At 38.8% G+C, this 22500-nt stretch overlaps 1 protein-coding gene across 1 annotated transcript in view; it reads left to right on the forward strand.

The window, feature by feature from the left end:
* LOC125246778 (neuronal cell adhesion molecule-like) overlaps nucleotides 1–20178 on the forward strand; it is a 58272-nt gene extending 38094 nt beyond the window's left edge. The window contains 28 exon segments of the mRNA XM_048157809.1: nucleotides 172–277; nucleotides 1766–1962; nucleotides 2242–2364; nucleotides 2521–2691; nucleotides 2925–2981; nucleotides 3230–3341; nucleotides 3422–3606; nucleotides 5504–5635; nucleotides 5708–5851; nucleotides 5932–6043; nucleotides 6330–6496; nucleotides 7740–7887; nucleotides 8000–8124; nucleotides 8223–8252; nucleotides 8533–8634; nucleotides 8724–8921; nucleotides 8997–9067; nucleotides 10775–11000; nucleotides 11082–11197; nucleotides 11428–11632; nucleotides 13189–13311; nucleotides 13471–13647; nucleotides 14339–14461; nucleotides 14744–14899; nucleotides 15208–15320; nucleotides 15322–15340; nucleotides 16338–16416; nucleotides 19046–20178. Coding sequence (XP_048013766.1) covers nucleotides 172–277; nucleotides 1766–1962; nucleotides 2242–2364; nucleotides 2521–2691; nucleotides 2925–2981; nucleotides 3230–3341; nucleotides 3422–3606; nucleotides 5504–5635; nucleotides 5708–5851; nucleotides 5932–6043; nucleotides 6330–6496; nucleotides 7740–7887; nucleotides 8000–8124; nucleotides 8223–8252; nucleotides 8533–8634; nucleotides 8724–8921; nucleotides 8997–9067; nucleotides 10775–11000; nucleotides 11082–11197; nucleotides 11428–11632; nucleotides 13189–13311; nucleotides 13471–13647; nucleotides 14339–14461; nucleotides 14744–14899; nucleotides 15208–15320; nucleotides 15322–15340; nucleotides 16338–16416; nucleotides 19046–19262 — 3734 coding nt within the window. The 3' untranslated portion in view covers nucleotides 19263–20178.
* Nucleotides 20179–22500: the final 2322 nt, after the last annotated feature.

Raw genomic sequence — 22500 nt, forward strand, 5'->3', positions numbered from 1 at the left:
GACAGACTCGTTAATTCACAGCACTGATTTACATAATGAAAGAAGAGCGTTGGAGTGCATGTGATGCTGTAGATTTATGTGCGTTTCATCTTGTTTTGCATGTTGACAGATCCTGTGTGTGTGTGTTCTCTGATTGGTTGTCTAAACTAACCCGTGTCATGTGACCCGCAGTGCCACAGCCGCCCACAATCACCCATCAGTCGCCGAAGGAATACATCGTAGACCCGCGGGAGAACATCGTCATCCACTGCGAGGCCAAAGGGAAGCCGCACCCCGGGTGAGAGACGGACCAACACACTTCATCTGATAAAACACACCGGCGTCACTCAGCACTGACTGTGACCGGATCTACATGATGTAGTTTAAAAAACTAACATCTCTAACATTTTCATCAACAAAGCCTCTACAGCATACACAGAAATTATTCTGAATTATTATTAATGGGCATTATTAGTTCATATCAATTAGGTATTATTAGTTTCAGCTATTGATTAATGTAGAGTATTTTAATTTAAATGATAAATGTAATAAATCAGGAAACTAGGCTGCATGTATGAGTTGACTTTTCTTTTAATTTGCCATAATTCAGAGGAAATGAAAAAAGAAATTTCTCATTTAACAGCATTGATATTGAAGCCCATTTTGCCACATAAGATAAAAATGAATGCTTTTGTAAATAATTATTATATGTGTGACTTATTTATAATGAAAAGTTGAAAATATCTAAAAATAAAATAAAAATTATGACATTAAAAAGTTATAATTATGACAAATTAAAAATTGTAACATTAAAGTCATAATAATATAAAAAATTTAAAATTATGACATTAAAAATGTGTAATTATGACACAAAAAAATGAAATCATGACATTAAAAAGTTATAATTATGACAAAAAATTTAAAAAATGTGAGTCATAATAATGATAAAAAAGTCAAAATTGACATTAAAAAGTTGTAACTGACAGTTTTTTTTAATTATGACATTAAAAAGTCATAATGAAAAAATTTAAAAATATGACAATTGACATTAAAGTTATAATTATGAAAATAATTTAAAATTGTGACATTAAAAAGAAGTAATAATGACAAATTTTAAATTGACAAAAGTTGTAATTATGACAAAAATATTCAATTATGACATTTAAAAGTCATAATAATGACAAAAAGTCGATATTATGACATTAAATCAAAATTACATTAAAAAGTTACAATTATGACAAAAAAAATCAAAATTATGACATTAAAAAAGTTATAATTATGACAAAAAAGTTTATGACATTAAAGTTAGTATGTCAAAATTATAGCATGGTAATTCAGAATTATGATATTAAAAAGTTATAATTATGACAAGAATTATGATTTAGTAGGTCACAATTTCGTTTGTTTCGTTTAGTTTCGTTTTGTTTGTCTTAATTTTGACTATTTTAACTTATAATTGACTTTGTCTTATATTATGTTTTTATTTCATAATTAGATTTATGAAGCATGTTTTTTTTCTTATGTGGCAGAAATATGCTTTCATAATAAGCTAAATATTCATGATTATCAGTGAATTCATGCAGCAGGACTGAAGCTTTCATTGACTGAAATGTCCAGGATACAGTAGACTAAATATGATGACTGAATCACAAGACTAAGATAGCTGACCTGATGTCATCGTCACGTTCTGCTGTGAAGCTCCGCCCACACGGCTGCATGTTAAACCTGACGTGCTGATTGGCTGCTTTAAACGTGTTGACTCAAACCTTGTTCTGATCGCCCACAGCTTCTCCTGGACCAGGAACGGGACACACTTTGACATCGACAAAGATCCCAAAGTCACCATGAAGCCTCACTCGGGAACGCTGGTGATCGACATCAGCGGAGGAGAGAAGGCCGACGCCTACGAGGGCGTGTATCAGTGCACCGCCCACAACGAGCTCGGCACCGCCGTCTCCAACAACATCGTCATCCGCCAGTCCAGTACGTCAGCTCTCGGCCAATCACATCGCAGCTTTCTCATCTCTCACGTTTCTCGTTTAACCCTCTCACTCTCGTTGTTTTGTGTCGTAAGACCTTTTCAGCGTCATCAGAGATCTGATCCTCGGAGGTAAATGGGAATGTTTGGCTGTAATGCATGCGGCGGCCCAATCCCGCAGACTGACCTCGTAGAGAATCCGTGTTTAGATCTCTTTCCTGAACTCTGGTCACGTGCACGCCTGTGTTGAGTCATGTGATCACGGCTTCTTCCTCTTCCCGCAGGATCTCCTCTGTGGTCTAAAGAGAAGTTCAGTCCGATCGTAGCGCAGGAGGGACAGTCTTTGATCCTGCACTGCCGCCCCCCCGCCGGCCTCCCGCCGCCCATCGTCTTCTGGATGGACAACAGTAAGTGTCTGACCTGTCACTCACATGAGATCCACCAATAGATTCCACCAGTTCCCCACAGACACAATCAAGCCCCGCCTACATTTGTTCTTGTTTGCGAAGCGTTTATAGAGAAGCGTAACTTGGCTTTAATAACGTCTGTGTGTGTCTGTGCAGATTTCCAGCGTTTGCCGCAGAGCCGGCGAGTGTCTCAGGGTCTGAACGGAGACCTGTACTTCTCCAACGTCCTGATGGAGGATTCCAGGAACAACTACATCTGCTACGCCCGCTTCCCGCACACGCAGACCATCCAGCAGAAGCAGCCCATCACCGTCCACGTCATCGACAGTGAGTGTCGGATCAGTGGGAGGACGCTTCCCGTAGTCATGTGGCTCTGAATGAGCGCGATTGTGTTGGTTTGAGCGTCAGTAAACCCCCGGAGGTCCATTCATCACTTTAATGCTCTGTCCACTCTCTGGGCAGCACAATGAAGCTCTTGAGCCGCAGCTGCTCCGTCATATTCCTGCGGTCCGGTGATTGTCTGCATGTTTGATTTGTGCTGTTGTTTTGTTGTGTTTCAGTGGATTCACTCAATGACACAATGGCAGATTATTTCAATGACACTGATTTGTTTAGTGGTGAGTGACGGCGCCCCCTAGTGACTCTCATTTAACCAACAACACCCCGTGATCTCTAACCTCAGCTGTACTCCCTCACTCCAGAACTGACTAACAGATCTTCTGCTTCAGACACAATGATCCCGTCTGTCTGTGTTTGAGTCCTAGATCGTTCCTCGTCGTCTCTTTCTTAACCTCTCTTCATCTTCATCTTCTGATCATGTGAGTCGTGTGTGCGACAGGATCTCACTGCGCGTGTTTGCTTTCAGATAAGCCCGTCGACGAGCGGCCGCCCTCCTTCATGGTTCCCAGCGGCTCGCTCAGCTCTACGATGGTTCTGAGAGGAGAGGTTCTGGAGATGGAGTGCATCGCGGACGGCCTGTGAGTTCAGATTCGCTCCTGATTCAGTAGCTGAAGTGTTGTTTTGGGGAATCATGTGACGTTCTGATGTTCCCGTTCAGTCCCACTCCTGTGGTCTCGTGGACGAAGCTCAGCGGAGAGATTCCCAGTCACAGAGCTTCCTTCCAGAACTTCAATAAGACTCTGCGGATCACGGAGGTGTCGGAGGCCGACGCTGGGGAATATCGCTGCACTGCCCGGAACCGGCTCGGCTCTGTGCACCACACCATCAGAGTCTCCGTCAAAGGTGAATGCTGCTAAATCACTTAATCACTTAATGTTGCAAAAAATACCAATATTTAATCTAATATTTAAATCATTTAATGTTGCAAAAATACCAATATTTAATCTTACATTTAAATCATTTAATGTTATTAAAATACCGATATTTAATCTAATATTTAAATCACTTAATGTTGCAAAAAATACCAATATTTAATCTAATATTTAAATCATTTAATGTTGCAAAAATACCAATATTTAATCTTATATTTAAATCATTTAATGTTATTAAAATACCGATATTTAATCTAATATTTTAATCACTTAATGTTGCAAAAAATACCAATATTTAATCTAATATTTAAATCATTTAATGTTGCAAAAATACCAATATTTAATCTAATATTTAAATCATTTAATGTTATTAAAATTCCAATATTTAATCTAATATTTAAATCACTTAATTATGCAAAAAATACCAATATTTAATCTTATATTCAAATCATTTAATGTTATTAAAATACCGATATTTAATCTAATATTTAAATCACTTAATGTTGCAAAAAATACCAATATTTAATCTAGTATTTAATTTATTTAATGTTATTAAAATACCGATATTTAATCTTATATTTAAATCACTTAATTATGCAAAAAATACCAATATTTAATCTTATATTCAAATCATTTAATGTTATTAAAATACCGATATTTAATCTAATATTTAAATCACTTAATGTTGCAAAAAATACCAATATTTAATCTAGTATTTAATTTATTTAATGTTATTAAAATACCGATATTTAATCTTATATTTAAATCATTTAATGTTGCAAAAATACCAATATTTAATCTAATATTTAAATCATTTAATTATGCAAAAAATACCAATATTTAATCTAATATTTAAATCATTTAATGTTGCAAAAATACCAATATTTAATCTTATATTTAAATCATTTAATGTTATTAAAATACTGGTATTTAATCTAATATTTAAATCACTTAATGTTGCAAAAAATACCAATATTTAATCTAATATTTAAATCATTTAATGTTGCAAAAATACCAATATTTAATCTAATATTTAAATCATTTAATGTTGCAAAAATACCAATATTTAATCTTATATTTAAATCATTTAATGTTATTAAAATACCGATATTTAATCTTATATTTAAATCATTTAATGTTGCAAAAATACCAATATTTAATCTAATATTTAAATCACTTAATGTTGCAAAAAATACCAATATTTAATCTAGTATTTAATTTATTTAATGTTATTAAAATACCGATATTTATTAAAATACTGATATTTAATCTAATATTTAAATCACTTAATGTTGCAAAAAATACCGATATGTAATCTAATATTTAAATCACTTAATGTTGCAAAAAATACCGATATTTAATCTAATATTTAAATCACTTAATGTTACAGAACAGGCCAATATTTAATGTTATATTTAAATATTTTAATGTTAAAAACATCAATATTTAAATCACTTAATGTTACAGAACAGGCCAATATTTAATGTTATATTTAAATACCTTAATGTTAAAAACATCAATGTTTAAATCACTTAATGTTACAGAACAGGCCAGTGTTTAATGTTATATTTAAATATCTTAATGTTAAAAACATCAATATTTAAATCACTTAATGTTACAGAACAGGCCAACATTTAATGTAATATTTAAATACCTTAATGTTAAAAACATCAATATTTAAATCACTTAATGTAACAGAACAGGCCAGTGTTTTATCCAGTATTTAATCTCTTGGGTCTGGGGTTTGTAGTTCATCAGTAAATCAGTGTGAAGCTGGATTTGTCCAGAGCTTCAGATGTTTGTGTGAATGGAGCTCGTTGTTCCAGTCGTCACGGTGACGCTCTAAACTCTGTTGTCTTGATCGGCAGCGGCTCCGTACTGGATCAGCGCTCCCAGGAATCTGGTTCTGGCTCCGCTGGAGACGGGCGTCATCACCTGCCGGGCCCGAGGACATCCCAAACCCAGCATCCGCTGGTCCATGAACGGCCTGCCGATCGAGGGTGAGTGTGTGTGTGTGAGCTGAGCTTGTGTGTGTGTGAGACGGTCAGCTGACGCCGTGTTGTTGTTGACAGACGCTCCTAAAGACCCCAGCAGGAAGGTGGAGGACGACACCATCATCTTCTCCGAGGTCCAGACGGGCTCCAGCGCCGTTTACCAGTGTAACGCCTCCAACGAGTACGGATACCTGCTGGCCAACGCCTTCGTCAACGTGCTGGGTGAGCGTCAGACACGTCACACACACACTGCTTGATGATGTAAGAGGACGTGATGATCATGTGACGTGTTTGTGTTCCAGCGGAGCCGCCCAGAGTTCTGACGCCCCCTAATAAAGTCTATCAGGTCATTATGAACAAACCCGCGCTGCTGGAGTGCCTGTCCTTCGGCTCGCCCGTCCCGGCCGTCACATGGTGAGATGCTTAAAGCTGCTAAACACTGAACCGCAATGAAACACACACACACACTCGTCTTATTTTAATTGGGCTTCATTAGAGAACTGATTCTGCTGCAGTGCATTGTGGGTCCTCTCTCATTCTCAGCAGAGATCTGTCTAACTATATATATGTAAGCCACAGTGCATTGTGGGATTGTTTTCTCCGCATGCTGCTTTAAATCCAGACAGCTTGTTTTGGATGGTCTGTAGTGAGCGTATGATGAATATATGGACCGGTGGAGAATCATTCTGTGTTTGAGCAGGTTTAAGGACAGCCGCTCCAGCATGCTGGACGGAGATCCCTACGAGATCCATAAGAACGGAACTCTGCAGATCCACGTGTCTCAAGCTGTAAACAGCGGGAAATACACCTGCGTCGCCCGGAACAACCTCGGCATCTCTGAGAACCACGTCTACCTGGAGGTCAAAGGTCAGAGATTCAGTTTATCAGTTCTTTCTTCTGAATCAGGGCTTTTCAAAGTGGGATCCAGAAAAATAAATTTAAATTTAAACTAAATAAAGTAAAAATCTGTTTAAATAAGTCGGCACAATAGCCTCGTGGGCAGCACCGACATATTGCGCAGTTGTGATTTGGGCGTCCCGAGTTCGAGTCCCGGCTTGTGGACATTTCCCAATCGCGTCTCCCTTTCTCTCTCCAACTTCACTTCCTGTCAACTTACTGTCCTGTCATAATAAAGGCAAAAAAACACCAAAAAGAAATCTTTAAAAAAAAATCTATTTAAATAAATAATATAGAATGTATATTAAAAAATATATAATACAAGTTATATAAATAAATAAATAAAAATAGATAAATGATAGAAATAGTGATTTAAATAAAGAAATAAAAATAATTATATTATATAAATAAATAATTAAAAATAAATAAAATTGATTAAAATAAATAAATAATATGGAACAATAAATTAAATAAATATAATACAAAATTATAGAAATAAATAATTAATTAAAAATAAATAAAATTGATTTAAAATAGATAGATAATTAAGCTAATTATTTAAATAAAGAAAGAAAAATATAGAACAATGATTTAATATATAAATAATTAAACATATATAAATAAATAATTTAAAAGTATATAAATGAAACAATAAATACAATTAATTACCATAAATAATAAAACAAATGTTCAATTAATTAAAATGAAATAAAATACATATTTTATAAAAGATTAAAAACCCTGGCTCTAAACCAGAGAACCCATCACAGTATTGAGTGTTTTACTGCGTGTTCATGCTGCACTTTTGAAATGAACAGACATGGATTATGGTCTTGATGGCTCCAGGTATCCCATCATGCATCATGTTTGGAGACTCCAGACCTTAGCTTGCATGTTTTTCACATTTCAAGCGGCCGTTAAGTGCCTCTCTGAAGAGCACAACAGGATATAAGAGCATTAGGAAAGCTTGGGCTTCATTAGCAGTGAGAAACACAAGCTGGCAGTTTCTCCGAGCTTCTCCTCCAGCGTTATCAGGGTCATTTCACAGATCAGAATGTCTGGAGGAAGCAGAGATGATTACAAATGCTCTTCACCAACTGCCTAGCAACACCCAGGAATATCCTGTGCATCTCATAACAACGCCTTGGTAACACAGCAGCTTGTGTGTGTGAGCGGAGAGGATGTTTCTCACCGGCAGCGTCTCTCCCTCCAGAGCCCACGCGGATCCTGCGGCCGCCGGACTACAGGGTGGTCCACAGGAACCGGGACGTGCTGTTCGAGTGTAAAGTCAAGCACGACCCATCCCTCGTGCCCAGCTCCACATGGCTCAAAGACGGCGGCGAGCTGCCCGACGACGAGAGGTGCGTTTCAGATGAAACATCACAGGTTAACAAGAACAACTCAAAAATCCAGATGCATTGCAGATATACCTTATATTGAGTCGTGTGTGTGTGTGTGTGTGTGTGATCACAGGTTTAGAGTGGACTCGGACAGTCTGACCATCAAAGACGTGACGGAGAGCGACGCGGGAACATACACGTGTGTCGTGAACACCTCTCTGGACCAGGACTCGGCCAGCGCTCGGCTCACTGTGGTCGGTGAGTGCCCTGTTGTTTGCGTCATGTGACGCTCTCCTGTGTGAGTCTGTCTGTACACTAACACACTTCTTCCTCACTCCCTGACCCCGCCCACTCAGAGGCTCCGCCCACTCCTGCGCCAATCAACGGTAAACACACACTGTACCGCTTCACATCCCATAATGCCTGAGGGCTTGTGTGTGTGTGACGAGGTTCATGCAGCATGCTGTAATCACACACGTGTCTGTGATATGATTTAACGCCTTATTTTGCTTTGGAATCGCCCGGTTATTTTCCAGATGAAGGAGTCATTGGTTTCTGGAGTGCATGCGTCCTCATGTGAATGTTCTGATCATGTGATCTCGTGTAGCATGTGTTCATCTGATGGTGTGAGTTATGATGAACTGATGGGTCTGTTTGACTCTTCAGGGCAGCCGGACGCTCCCACCGATCTGGAGCTGACGGATCCGGGCGCGAGGAGCGTTCAGCTCACCTGGACGCCTGGAGACGAGCACAACAGCGCCATCAAGAGTACGGCAGCCTCACACACTCACACCTGTGCTCATCATTCAGATGTGTGTGTGATGGATCACTCACTGTGTGTGTGTTGATGAATCTAGAGTTCCTGATCCAGTATGAAGACGGTCTCCATCAGAGCGGAGTGTGGCACAACCTCACGGAGGTTCCTGGGACGAAGACCACGGCTCATCTCAAGCTCTCTCCGTACGTCCACTACAGCTTCAGAGTGCTGGCGCTCAATGACGTGGGCTACAGCCGTCCCAGCATGCCCTCGCGCCAGTACAGGACCAACCCCGCAGGTACAGGACGCTCAAACACACACACACACTCACGCATGTGACTGATTCAACGCCTCTAACGCCACTTCTCTGCAGCTCCGGACGAGAACCCCAGTGAGGTCAAGGGTCACGGCACGGAACACAATAACCTGGTCATCACGTGGAAGGTAAGACGCTGATCATTAACTCTCTGGAGTCGGGAAACGCGCTGGCGCATTTTGCAGGATTTTTTTCACATTGCAGCAAAACAGACTTAAAATACTCCATCATATTTTGTCATAGAGACATAAGTAATATATCAATTGAAACTATAGAATATCTTCTTTTATTTGTGTACATTCAGAGTAAAAACACAATGTTGTGCTTTTTGCAAAGTAAAGAAAACTAACATGATGCGTGATCTCTCGTCTCCCTCTGAACGAAGTCCAATCTGATAGTTCTCAGAAAATGAACTGTAACTTAGTGAATACTAATGACACAAAAATTAGACTTATGTCTAAAAAACGTTGAAATGTCAGGTTTTAAATCGTGTAAGTCAAATCGAAAACAAATATTTTGTGTTTATGTAATCTGTATGAAAATAGAGCCATGTCAGAAGTCCGTGATTCAGCTCATTATCCAAGCGCTATTCAGAAGCAAATCCTGAGGCAATACAGGCATACATCATCGCAATCGTGTATTTATTATCTTCAAAAGTGTCTATCTGCATGTTATAGCCATGGTTAGCGACCTCTGGAAGCCTCTGTTAGTTCCTGGAATGTCACATGACCTGTTCTTCTTTCTATGAATTTGTGGACTAAAGGTGTACAGAGCGCCCTCCGGCTGCAAGTATGAATTGAAAACACAGTATCCAGCACTCACAGTGATGACAATAAATATTACTTCTCAGTATAGAAAATTGACATAAACATATAAGAATCCATCAATATTTCTCCAAATGTGCATGCTTTTAAGCTAAAAGCCTATATGAAATGTCATAGAGGTAGCATAACTGTTCAGACACTTTGCATCACAGAAATACATTATATTTTAAAGTATATAATAGAATACCATTATTTTAAATTGTAATAATATTTCACAGTATTGCTGTTTTTTTCTGTATGTTTGATTTACACCATGATGAGCTTGAGACATGATCACAGATGGTTTTTTCACAGCCTACCTGACTGAAAGGCCTCATTAATATGCAAGTCATTTCAGGTCATTATTATGTGATTCTTTTGTCTTCTCAGGTGAGAATCACCCATTATTCATGATGATTCACACCTCCACACATACTGTGTTTCTTGACAAAAAGTGTCTTAGAAAATTTAAATCTCTCTATTGTTTTACATGAAGGAGTAGGCAGGATAATTTTTACATCATTCTGAAGCAAAAACTCTAGTCTACAACCTCCAATACCCAGAAGTCTTGTGAACAAAGATTTAATATATATTTTTTGGCTTTATTTCAGTGACTTAAGTTTTTTGTTTTTTCAATAACCACGCATAAACATTATTCCTTCAAAAACACAAACATGTACATACATGTTCCTCACATATTATTGTAGCCTAGTTTGTGCTGAATACAGTGTAATGACACTTTTTCATTATATGTTTATGAACAACTGAAAAAAGCACAAATGTCAGGGCATGTCAAAACTTCTCCAGGGCCCAAATCAGCCTCAGACTCCAGAGGGTTAATAAACACGTAATGATCATGTTTATACAGTGCGATGTTTGATGTCAACTAGAACATTTCCCAAATTCCGTGACATTCCATTTTTATCACTGGATTCCGTGATTCCGTCTGTTTTCTGCATCACTATCATAGATCCCACATACACTATAATCCGCTCTACTGTACGGAAGAAAACTCATGTTTCTGCTCCGCAGCCGCTGACGGGCCTCCAGGCCAACGGGCCCGGCCTGCTCTATAAGGTCATGTGGCGTCAGCAGGATGTGGAGGAGGAATGGACGTCTGTCAGTGTGGCCAACGTCTCTAAGTTTGTGGTGTCGGGGACGCCCACGTTTGTGCCGTACGAGGTAAAGGTTCAAGCGCAGAACGATTATGGTCACGGACCCAAACCCGCCGCTGTGATCGGATACTCCGGAGAGGACTGTGAGTCACTCGCCTTCAGCAGTTCACACTTTTAAAACACGTTTAACGGAACGCTGCTAACTCCCAGAATGCCTTGTGTAGTTCCCTCGGCGGCTCCGGATCTCGTGCAGGTGGTGGTGTTGAACAGCTCGCTGGCAGAGGTGTACTGGGAAGACGTTCCTCTCCGATCGGTGCGAGGGCGACTGCAGGGCTATAAGGTACGGCTCTTATCATCATGTGACCTGAACACATGACCGATTCATTGAAGGCCTCAAATGAAAATAAAATTATTATTGTACTGCATATATTACAGCGTTGTGTTTTTGCTCCTGGAAAATGTTGAATATATGTTTATTAGATTTCAGTAGTTTGATCTTAGAGTAGTGCATGCTGGGATCTGTGAGCGGATGATATGGAAAGCAGGTAGAAACTCTTTGTCCGTGTGCAGGTGCATTACCGGCGCGAGCGGAGTTTACACCGACACAACTCTCATCACGGTGAGCAGAGGACCGAGAGCTTCGGCCCCAACAGAACCAGCGGGAAGATTCCCAACCTGCACCCGTTCAGCGTCTACAGTCTGCACGTGACGGCGTTCAACGCCCGCGGGGAAGGACCCGCCAGCGCCACACAGCGCTTCGAGACGCCGGAGGGCGGTGAGAACATCCGAAACACTCGCTGAACGGGGTTTAAACCACTCCTAATATTCAGAAATATTATCCATCAACTGCACTGACACTGTCGGATGAGATCAATATGGAAGCTTGATTCCCTCATGGAATAAAAATACAAAGGGCCATTGTGACTTTATTTCCCACAATTCTGACTTATTTCTCACGATTCAGACTTTTTTCTCAATTGTGACTTTTATCTCACACTTCAGAAATTTTTCGCAATTGCAACCTTTTATCTTTCAATTCTGCCTTTTCTTGCAATTGTTTTTTTTTATCACAATTCAGTTTTTTCTCGCAATTGCAAGTTTTTATTTTGCGATTCTGGCTTTTTTCCCGCAATTCAGACTTTTTTCGCAATTGCAACTTTTTATCTCACAATTCTGACTTTATCGCAATTGTGACTTTTATTGCATTTGTTTTATGTCGCAATTCTAATTTTTTTCTCCCAATTTTATTTATTAATTCTGACTTCTAGCAATTTTCTAGTAACTTTATCTAGCAATTCTTGCAATTTTTCTGAAAATTGTTTATATCTCACAATTCTGACTTTTTTCTCAATATTCTGACTTTTTTCGCGATTGCAACTTTTCATCTCGCAATTCTGCCTTTTCTTGCAATTGTGAGTTTTTCATCACAATTCTGATCTTTTTTCACAATTGCAACTTTTTATTTTGGAATTCAGACTTTTTTCTCACAATTGCAAGTTTTTATCTTTTATTTATTTTTTTATCACTTTTATTGCAGTTGTTTTTATCTTGCAATTCTGATTTTTTTTTTTTGCAATTGCAAGTTTTTAATCGCAATTGTGACTTTTCTAACAGTTGTGTTTTTATCTTGCAATTCTGATAATTTTCTCGCGTATTTCTCATAATTCTGACTTTTTTTATAGCAATTGTTTTTATGTCACAATGCTTGCAATTTTTCCTGACAATTGTGAGTTTTTAACTCGCAATTCTGACTTTTTCCAGTTTTTTTCTTCTAATTCTGACTTTTTTTTACAATTGCGAGTTTGTTTCACAATTCTGGCTTTTTTCGCTCAATTGCTTTTATAATTCGCAATTCTGACTTTTGAGATATAAACTCGCAATTGCTAGAAAAAGTTCCGAATTATGAGAAATAAACTCACAACTGCGAGAAAACATCAGAATTGTGAGATAAAAGCACAACTGCAAGAAAATTAGTCACAATTACCTTTTATATGGTGGAAACAAGCTTTCATAGAACAAAACTTGAACTGAATTGATCTGAATAATGACTCTATTACTTTAAAGCAGAAATTGAACTCATTTCATAACTGATGAACGTTACACCGTTATTGAACTGAACTGAATCAACATGAACTGAATAATGACTCTACTGTCTTCTGTAGAGCTGCTTTACAGCGGTCTCATATCTGATGAGGTTTGCATCAGTTATTCTGTTATTTTCCTGTTTATCACTGTGAAGCTGCTGTGAATCGATCTGTACTGTATAAAGCGCTGCAGAAATAAAGCTGACTTGACTTGAAGGCACAGATTTTGTGGTCTGTATGGTTCCAGTTCCCGGCGTGCCGTCGTTCTTCCGCGTGTCGGCTTCAGATCTGGACTCTCTGACGCTGGAGTGGGGTCCGCCTCACGAGAGGAACGGCCGTCTGACCGGATACACCCTCAGATATCAGACGGGTGAGAAACCCTCTCTCACCTCAACATGTTGCATGTGTTTGTTTGAGTGTTGGTGTTGCTGTAGTCATTGTGAGGCAGCGCACAGCAGTCTGTGAGCGCAGCTTATGATTGGCTGAAATAACGTGACCCCGCCTCTTTCCGCTCTCGCTCCGCCTCCAGTCAACAGCAGTCATGACCTGGGTCTGCTGGAGGAGCTGGATCTGCCGTCCAATCACAGCAGCGTAACGCTGCACAACCTCCATCACAGCACGCGCTACAAGTTTTATTTCAGCGCCCGAACGCAGCGGGGGTCCGGTCCTGCGGTCACCGAGGAGGCCGTCACCATCCTGGACAGAGGTACGTCCACTAAACAAGCGTCTCTTTCTGTAGAGTGTTTGTTTCACTGCTGAGAAAGTGTGCTTTAGTTAAAGTACAAGTACTTAGAAGTCTAAGTATACCCAAAAAATACTTGAGTGACAGTAAAAAGCATCCACATTTAATTGAATCTAAAAGTTACAAAAATGAAACACTTTTTCCATTTCAGTAGTTTTGATGCAAAATGCATAAACCTGTCAAAATCACAGATTTCTGAGAATGTGTTTAAACTCTTAACTTCCTCTCAGAGGAAGAGCCTTCAGCTTTAAAATGCACAAACGTCTTTTACGGTGAGGAATACCATAGGGATACCACTCCCAATCCCGCGAGGAACCCTGTACAGTGTGTGTTTTCCTTCTGATCTTTAATCTTTCCTTTTTATAAATGTCCTTCTTCTCTTCCCTGCTGTGACCTCTGACCTGCTGGAGTCACGTGATGCTGTGCCCTTCTGTACGTGTGTGTGTGTGTGTGTATCAGTGTGTGTGTGTTTTCCAGGAGCTCTGGCACTCCTCCCCCCAGCACACGGGTACAGATGCTGTAGTGACATCATCACTAGCCCCGCCCCTAACACGCTAACGTCACGTGTCATTCCCGCCCTCACTCTACTCACACTCGCGTCAGTCCGTGTAGTCGATGCGGTCGGAGCTGATGACTGTGTGTCTCTCTCTCTCAGCGCCGGCGGTCGCTCCTGCGTTCGGGAACGTCAGCTCGTCCGTGAGCGAGGACGGAGCGCGGATCAGTTGGGAATACTGGGGCCCCGAGAAGCACCTTTATGTTGAATATATTATAGACAACAGTAAGAGTCCTGCATGCGTCTGTCGTGCTCATGATGATGAAACACATGAACATGTAGAGTAGAGCTCATACTAATACACCCGCTGGACAGAGTGACCGTCTGAGGCTCTGCTCAGCGGGATTCACTGCGACTGTGTTCTCCAGCACAAACATCTGGACATCATATCCAGCCAGTCTAAGCGCGTCCAGATGTTCGTGCTGGAGAACAGCAGCGTGATCTGTAGATTGCTGTGGACAGGTGGCTCAGGTGTAGAGATGTGAACAGTCTGTGCTGGACCCTCAGGTGATGAAGACTGGCACACAGAGAAGGTCAACGGCTCTCAGTTCCACGTTCTTAAGGGTTTGAAGGAAGGGTTGGCCTACAAGGTGCGCGTGGTGGCCGGAGGTCAGGACGAGAGGTCGCTCCATCGCTCTGAGGAGCTGTTGGTGAAGCTCCCAGGTGAGGCTTCATCTCAGCCTCAAGGCCTTGTGGGATATGTGACGGCTGTGATGCATGCTGGTCGTTGTGTTGAGGCGCATGTCCCGCATGATCCGTCTGCGCTCGTGGATCGGCATGACTGAATCCCGTAATCAACACGGTGCTCTTCCTCGGGCTTGTTCTCCAGCTCAAACATCTAAACATGAACCGACTGAAGAGGAATGAGTGAAGCTGGAGAACGCTGAGGACGAGCACCATGTTAGCGGTGCAGGACGAGTCTGTGTTTGAGCGTCTGTCCTCATGTGTCTCTTCCTCCTCCTCTTCCTCAGCGGTAGTGAGTCCGCAGGTGGACATCGCCACTCAGGGCTGGTTCATCGGTCTGATGTCGGCCATCGCTCTGCTCATCCTCATCCTGCTCATCGTCTGCTTCATCAAGAGGAACAAAGGGCGGGAAGTATCCGGGTGAGACTGCTGTTTATGTTTTTACTTTTAATCATTTAGCAAATGCAAATTTTATTTTGATATTTTCACTTTCATTTTAGTTAGTTTTAGTCATTTTTTATTTTCAAATACATCTATGTAGTTTTTATTTATTAGCTTCAGTTTATTTAGTTTTAGTTATTTTAGTAAGTCAAACTGAATGAAAATTGGAAATAATAAAGTACGTTTAAGGTTTTTTTTAATATTTCAAATTAAATTTGATTTTTATATTTTGTGTTTTCACTTTGTTAGGGTTAGGTTACATGTTACATTGTTACATGTTAGCTAAAGTTTTAGTAATTTAGTTTTGTTTCATGTTTTTTATTTGCTTCAGTTTATTTAATTTTCATTATTTTGGTTCTTCAACTAAACGAAAACTAAATGAAATTAATTATGGTTTTATATTTAACGCTGTGCTGTCTTTCATACGCTGCAAACAATGATGTTCTTCATGTGTATTTTAGTCGTTTTCCAGCTCAAATATCTAAAAGCAGGCAATAAATTGATAAATATATTTATTTCTGAATTCATCGTATTGATCTTGGCTCTCCAGGTCCGGCTTTCTCGAGCCAACATCAGGGTTTGTTTACAAACTTTACTCATCTAGTTTTACAATAATGTGCGTCACCATACAGAAGAGAAGATCTGCCGCTTCTTCTGTTTCATCAGGGCTTTAAATCAAGATACACGAAATATGAAAGCAGCCCTTTTCCTTTTGAATTAAGTTTATATTTTCTGACTTCAGCAGCAGATGTTTGTTGTTGTTTTAAGCACAAACTCACTTCATGTTCATCAGGTTTTCAGTAAACATGACTCGATATCTTCAGTCGTTTCTCTTCTGCAGTAAATGAATCCGTATGTAAGAGTGTTTAGATGTCAGTGACAGAAACGCTGAGGAAGAACATCATGTCTGCAGTGATGAAGGGCGTTTGTGTCGTGTGAAGCATGAACGCGTGTGTGACTCTGATGTTTGTCTCAGTTAAAGAGAAGGAAGATGCTCACGGAGACCCGGAGATCCAGCCCATGAAGGAGGATGATATCACGTTTGGAGAGTACAGGTGAGAGAACTCTGACCTGACCCTTGACCTCTGACCCCTCAGGAGACCAAATCTACGCAGTCAGAACTTCTCCACGACTCTGGGATTCTGCCGTCACCTTCATCTTCTCCGGGACGATGGATCGGATCTGGTCTGGTGGTGGTTTGATCCAGATTCTGTGGGACTCGATCAGGTTCTCGTCATTTTTTCAGGACGATCAGCATCGATGAACTTGATTTCAGATCAGCACGTATATTTACTGCATCAGATTATATTTCTGCATCATTTCCTCCTGTGAATCCAGATTAGATTTAGTGACACGAAGCCGTCGGTGCTGAACTGAAGCTGCTCGATTGCCATTGAAAGTCTCTTCCTGCTTCTTCTGCACGCGAGACCAGTCAACGCACTTTACTCCTGTACAGCAATATTCTTTTATATCCCACTCCATTAAATCATTTCCTTGATTTTTACATGCCTGCAGATGTTTATCTTTCCTCATGCCGTCACATGATCTGAATGTGCTTTTACTCTAGCTCACACGCTGCGGTCGAGGTCATGGGTTCGATTCACTTGAACGGCGTGTGAGTCAGTCAGAATATGAGCGTCTCGTAACTCACACGAGACGATAGCAAACGAGCCGCGCTCCGGTCCTGCCGTGTGCACGTGATGTAAACGTTCAGGCGTTTCTGAATGAAGATCTCAGTGTGTGATGTTTCCTCCTCCTGTAAACACGTCTGCGCTGCTCGTTCGCTGAGACGCACAGACTGAATCCCGCGGGAAGGTAAGCGGGAATCTGCATGCGGAGGCCACTGGGAGAAACACCCATTCCAGAATCACACTTCATCTGAGATCGTACAGATCCGTGACTGATCACATGACCTCTGGATTACATAATCACATTACAATAATTCAGTTCCTGGAATTATATTTTAGATTACAGTTACTTTTTATTGATTTCATGTTAATTCTTCTTTTTTCTCTTTTACTGACAATTCGCTTTAAATTGACATGAAGGTAAACAAGCAAAATATGTCTTTTTGTTTAATAAGTTTTTTATTGTTTTTAAATAAAAAATATATATATAAATCACATTTTACAATAAAAACACTGTCTAAAAAATATTTTGCTGGTAAACAAACAAAATATCTTTTTTTTTGAGTGTTTTTATTAGTGTTTATTAGTATAGTGTTTTTTTAAGTGTTTTTATTGTTTTAAAACTTAAAAAAAAACTTATCTATATATATATTTATATTTGTTTACCTTCAAAATATTTTTAGTATGTATTTTTATTGTTTTTAGATAAAAAAATATACATCTTAAGATGTAAACAATAAAAAAACACTTACTAAAATGTGTAATAAAATACAAAATATATTATAAAATAATAATATATATATACACACACATATTTTTGTTTACCTGCAAAATATTTTTTTAGTACATATTTTTATTGTTTTTAAATAAAAAATATATATCTTAAAATGTAAATAATAAAAAACACTAGAACTAAAAAGATCGTCTAAAAAGATATTTTGCAGGTAAACAAACAAAATAGCTTTTTTAATAAGTGTTTTTTAATGTTTTAAAATAAAATAAAAAAATAAAAAAAGCTTACATATATATATATACATTTTTTGATTACCTACAAAATATCTTTTAGTACGTATTTTTATTGTTTTTAAATAAAAATATATTTTAAAATGTAAACAAAAACACTTACTAAAAAGATGTTTTGCAGGAAAACAAAAAAAATTAGTAAATGTTTTACTAAATATATTTTTATTTGAAATTTTTATGATTTTATGATTTTTAATTTTGATTTCCATGAAACGGCAGTGTGGGAAACTCTGGCATAATGATTAATGCACGTCAAGTTCATGATAAAGAGTGGAATATATTTTCTTTATTCTTTATGGTTTTAAATCACTAATGAATCTGTGATAGACGAGTGAAAAGTAATCAGAAAGTAGATTATATCACCTCAAATGAGTGATCTAATAGATGACATGATGAAAATGAGTAATGTAATTTGTAATCAGAAACTAAGTGCTGTATAAACTGACCTTCAGCTGTTCTGGAGCTCACCGGATCACTCAGGCTTTCAGGGGGAGTGTGGCCACATGTCCATCAGTCTTCATGTCTGATTTGATCGAGTGTCTCTGCATGTGCTGAATCAGATCCTGCTGCTGCTTCAGGAATCAGATGATGAATGTTTGAATCACGGCTTGTGTTTGCTGAGATGGATCTGCTGCTCATGTTCACGCTTCTAATGTGGAGATAATGATTGCTTGGATGCTTCATCCATCTGATACCGTCACCTGCTCATCAATGATATGATTTAAAGCTTTAATTCTCACAGGATTTCTGTCTGTCATCATGTCACATGTATGTGATTGATCCTGCATGTGTGTTTCATCTTCTGTCACACGTGATGTTCCTCCTCAGTGTTCCTGTCGTTTTCCAGCACAGATATCTAAACGTTCTTGCATCAAATGACGCTTCATTCCCATCAGTTTTCAGTGCTTCTCTTCTCCAGTAAATCCTGATTTGAGAGTGTTTAGATGTTTGTGCTGGAGAACCAGAGGAGGAAGATCATGCCTGCGGTGTTTGATTTGCGTCATCATTCATCTGCATGTGGTTTTTCTCCTAGTGACGAGGACCACAAACCGCTCCAAGGGAGCCGAACGCTCTCCAGCGGGACCATTAAGCGCGACGGGAGCGACGACAGTTTAGTTGACTCCGGAGACACGCAGTTCAACGAGGACGGCTCGTTTATCGGCCAGTATAGCGGGAGGTCGGAGAGGGACGCGGCGCACGAGAGCTCAGAGCCGCCGTCTCCCATCAACGCCATGAACTCATTCGTGTAGACTGACGAGGTCAGCTGACGCGCCGTTATTAGAGACTGAAGCGACGGACGCGGCTGTGTTCACTGTACTCGCGCTCACTGCAGGAACTCAATACCTGAAAATGAGCTTCAGTAAAGGGAAACTGAATTACAGTTTAGATCCGCAGATATTCGTTCCTTATGTTGGGTTGAGAAAGAAACGTACTGAAATCCTATTCCTAGTCAGAATCTCCTCCTACATCCACCGAACTCCACTCAGATGGTTCTGACGCGCGTTACTGTTTCTTTTCTAACTGATCGGACGATCAAAACCACGAAAAATCCCATAGATTTCATTGAGGGGTCAAAACTTTTACACAGTAACTCTAATGGAGTATTAGAGCTTCATTCATCAAAGTATCTATCAGTAGCAAAGCCTAAAAACTAGCGTAGGACATGCTAACACCATGCTAAAACATGCTAATGTTAGCAAAATGCTAATTCATGCAAGAATGTGCTAAAACACGATAGCAACATGTTAAAACGTTACAATATGTTAATTAATGCAAAAACATGCTAGCAGCATAGTAATTCATGCTAGCAATGTGCTAATTAATGCTATCACTATGCTAAAACATATTAGCAACTTGTTAATCATGCTATCAATGCGATAAAACATGTTTTAGCATGTTATTTCATGATAGCAACATGCTAATTCATGGAAGCAATGTGCTAAAACATGATAGCAACATGTTAAAACATGCTAGCATATTAAATCATGCTAATACATGTTAGCAGCATGCTAGCAAAATGCTAAACCATGCTAACAACATTCTCATTCATGCTAGCAATGTATTAAATATAATTTTTGTTTATCTTTTTAGTACGTATTTTTATTGTTTTTTTAAAAATATGTATATTTTAAAATGTAAACAATAAAAATACTAAAATATATTTTGCAGGTAAACAAAAATATTTTTAGTAAATGTTTTTTTATATATTCAGTATATTTTTAATTGGTATTTTTATGATTTTATGATTTGATTTTTTTAAAGGAATTTCTATTTTATTAAGTATAAGATTTGCTATCATGCTAGCTAATGCTAAAAAATGCTAACAACATGCTCATTCATGCTAGCAATGTGCTAAACATGCTAACAACATGCTAAAACATGCTAGAAATGTGTTAAAAGACGTTTTAAAACATACTAGCAGCATGTTAACAATTGGTAAGACATATTAGTAAATTCATGCTAGCAATGTACTAAAACATGCTATCCTGGACACATGCTAAGACATGCTAACAACATGATAAAACATGCTAAGAAGCTTATAAAACCATCAGAATTTCAGACAAAGCTTTGTCAAGCCAACATGTTAACATTTAAACACAAACTCAGTTCATTTTGATGATTTTTCATTCATGTCTTCAGTCATTCCTCTTCTCCAGTGAATGTCTCTCGATTTAAGGATGTTCAGATGTTTGACAGAAACACTGAGGAAGAGCATCATGTTTTCAGTGAGATGATCTAAACTGCACAGAATACTGTAGAGTTTAATCAGTGAGATCAGATGAAAATATAAAGACTGTCAGAATTCATGACATTTGACTTGAAACCCTCATGACTGAGGTCATGTGACTGAGCTGCCCGTCATGTGACGATGCAGTATTGTGAACACAGCCGCAGTACCCGTGCATGATGACAGTATCTGTATGACGCTCTGGACAATCACATCACATCACATCACATGACCCGCCACCTGCATCCTGACCTGCATGTGAACCTGTGCTGTTCCCATAGCAACCCAGACATGACACTGCGCTCAGTGCGAGGAGGAGGAGGAGGATGAAGCTTCATCTGAATGCGTTCACACGTCAGATACGAGTTCATTTGAGCATCGCTGTCACAATCCCACGCTTTTAAATATTAACATGTAGAAGTGGACTAGAATTCATTTCAATATCTGCCGTATCTTTCATCCCAATATCTAAAGAAAAAAATTTGTAATGATATTTTAGATAAAGAGAATAAAGCCTTTTTTTGGATTGCACTGCATGCAATGATATTTATGATGATTAAATTCCCAAATTCTCATGAATAGAATTAGAAGAGATTTCATTCTCATTCACTGAAATGGACAAAACATAAGTAATTTTCTTGATGCATAAAATATACTTTCTTATTTCTGATTTTTGGGGTTTTTCATGTAATTCACCCTATTTATATTTGCCTTGTTGAGTTTTTGTAGGTCATTGATGAACTGTGTATGAAAGATTTTTATGCTTTCTTCATAACTTGCATCAAGTTTGAATTTGAACTGTTAAATGTTGTTTTGTAAAGATATTTTGTTACTGTAAATAAAGCGAGAGTTTGTTTGGCTTGAGGACTGAAGTGTGTGTGTGTGTGTGTGTGTGTGTGTGTGTGTGTGTGTGTGTGTCGTCAGTGTTGTGTTCTCAGCAGTATTTCTCATGTTTTACAGACTCTAACGCACCGCAGCTCTTGGTTTAAAGGGATTTTGTACGTTAATCTCAGAAATGTTTTTTAACCTCACGTCTCATTTTACTGAAGATCCACTGGATGATATTTCAGCCTCTATAAATATAATATGCAGAATAATATTGAATGAATAAATGTATTCCAATATACATCTCTCGTCTGTTGTTCTTTCTTATATCATCTGATACTGTATCCCATAATGCACTTGACTTGATCTTCATTTCCAGTGACGGATGAACTGAAGTACACACACTCTTATACTCAGTATTTGATCATGACAGTGTTTGTTTCTCAGATGATGCACAAATTCAACATGAAACGTGTTAGAAACATCATTATATTCACATAATATTCAAATATCTGCCAATAATCTTCGTTTTCTGTTTCGACCCCATTGGCAGATATTTGTTCTTGTTTTAAACACAAACTTTATTTTGATGATTTTCCAGTAAACAGAGTTCATATCTTCAGTCATTTCTCTTCTCCAGTAAATGTATCTTGATTTATGAATGTTTGTGCTGAAAACAGGACAGAAACACTGAGGAAGAACATCATGTTTTCAGTGAGATGCTCTGGGTTATTTTGAGATTTTTGGAGCGACAAAAGATTTTAGTGAATTCTGGATCTGAAGCAGAAAGAGAAAATCACAAACACTCACAGCGAGCAACAGTGAAGAAGATCAGAGTGTGTTTATTTTAGTCATTGTCATATTTCAGTGTGGAGAGAGAGAGAGAGCCATCTGTCGAACTCTTGCTGTGTGTGTGTGTGTGTGTGTGTGTGTGT

Source organism: Megalobrama amblycephala, linkage group LG15, assembly GCF_018812025.1.
Source record: "Megalobrama amblycephala isolate DHTTF-2021 linkage group LG15, ASM1881202v1, whole genome shotgun sequence".
Taxonomy (NCBI): domain Eukaryota; kingdom Metazoa; phylum Chordata; class Actinopteri; order Cypriniformes; family Xenocyprididae; genus Megalobrama; species Megalobrama amblycephala.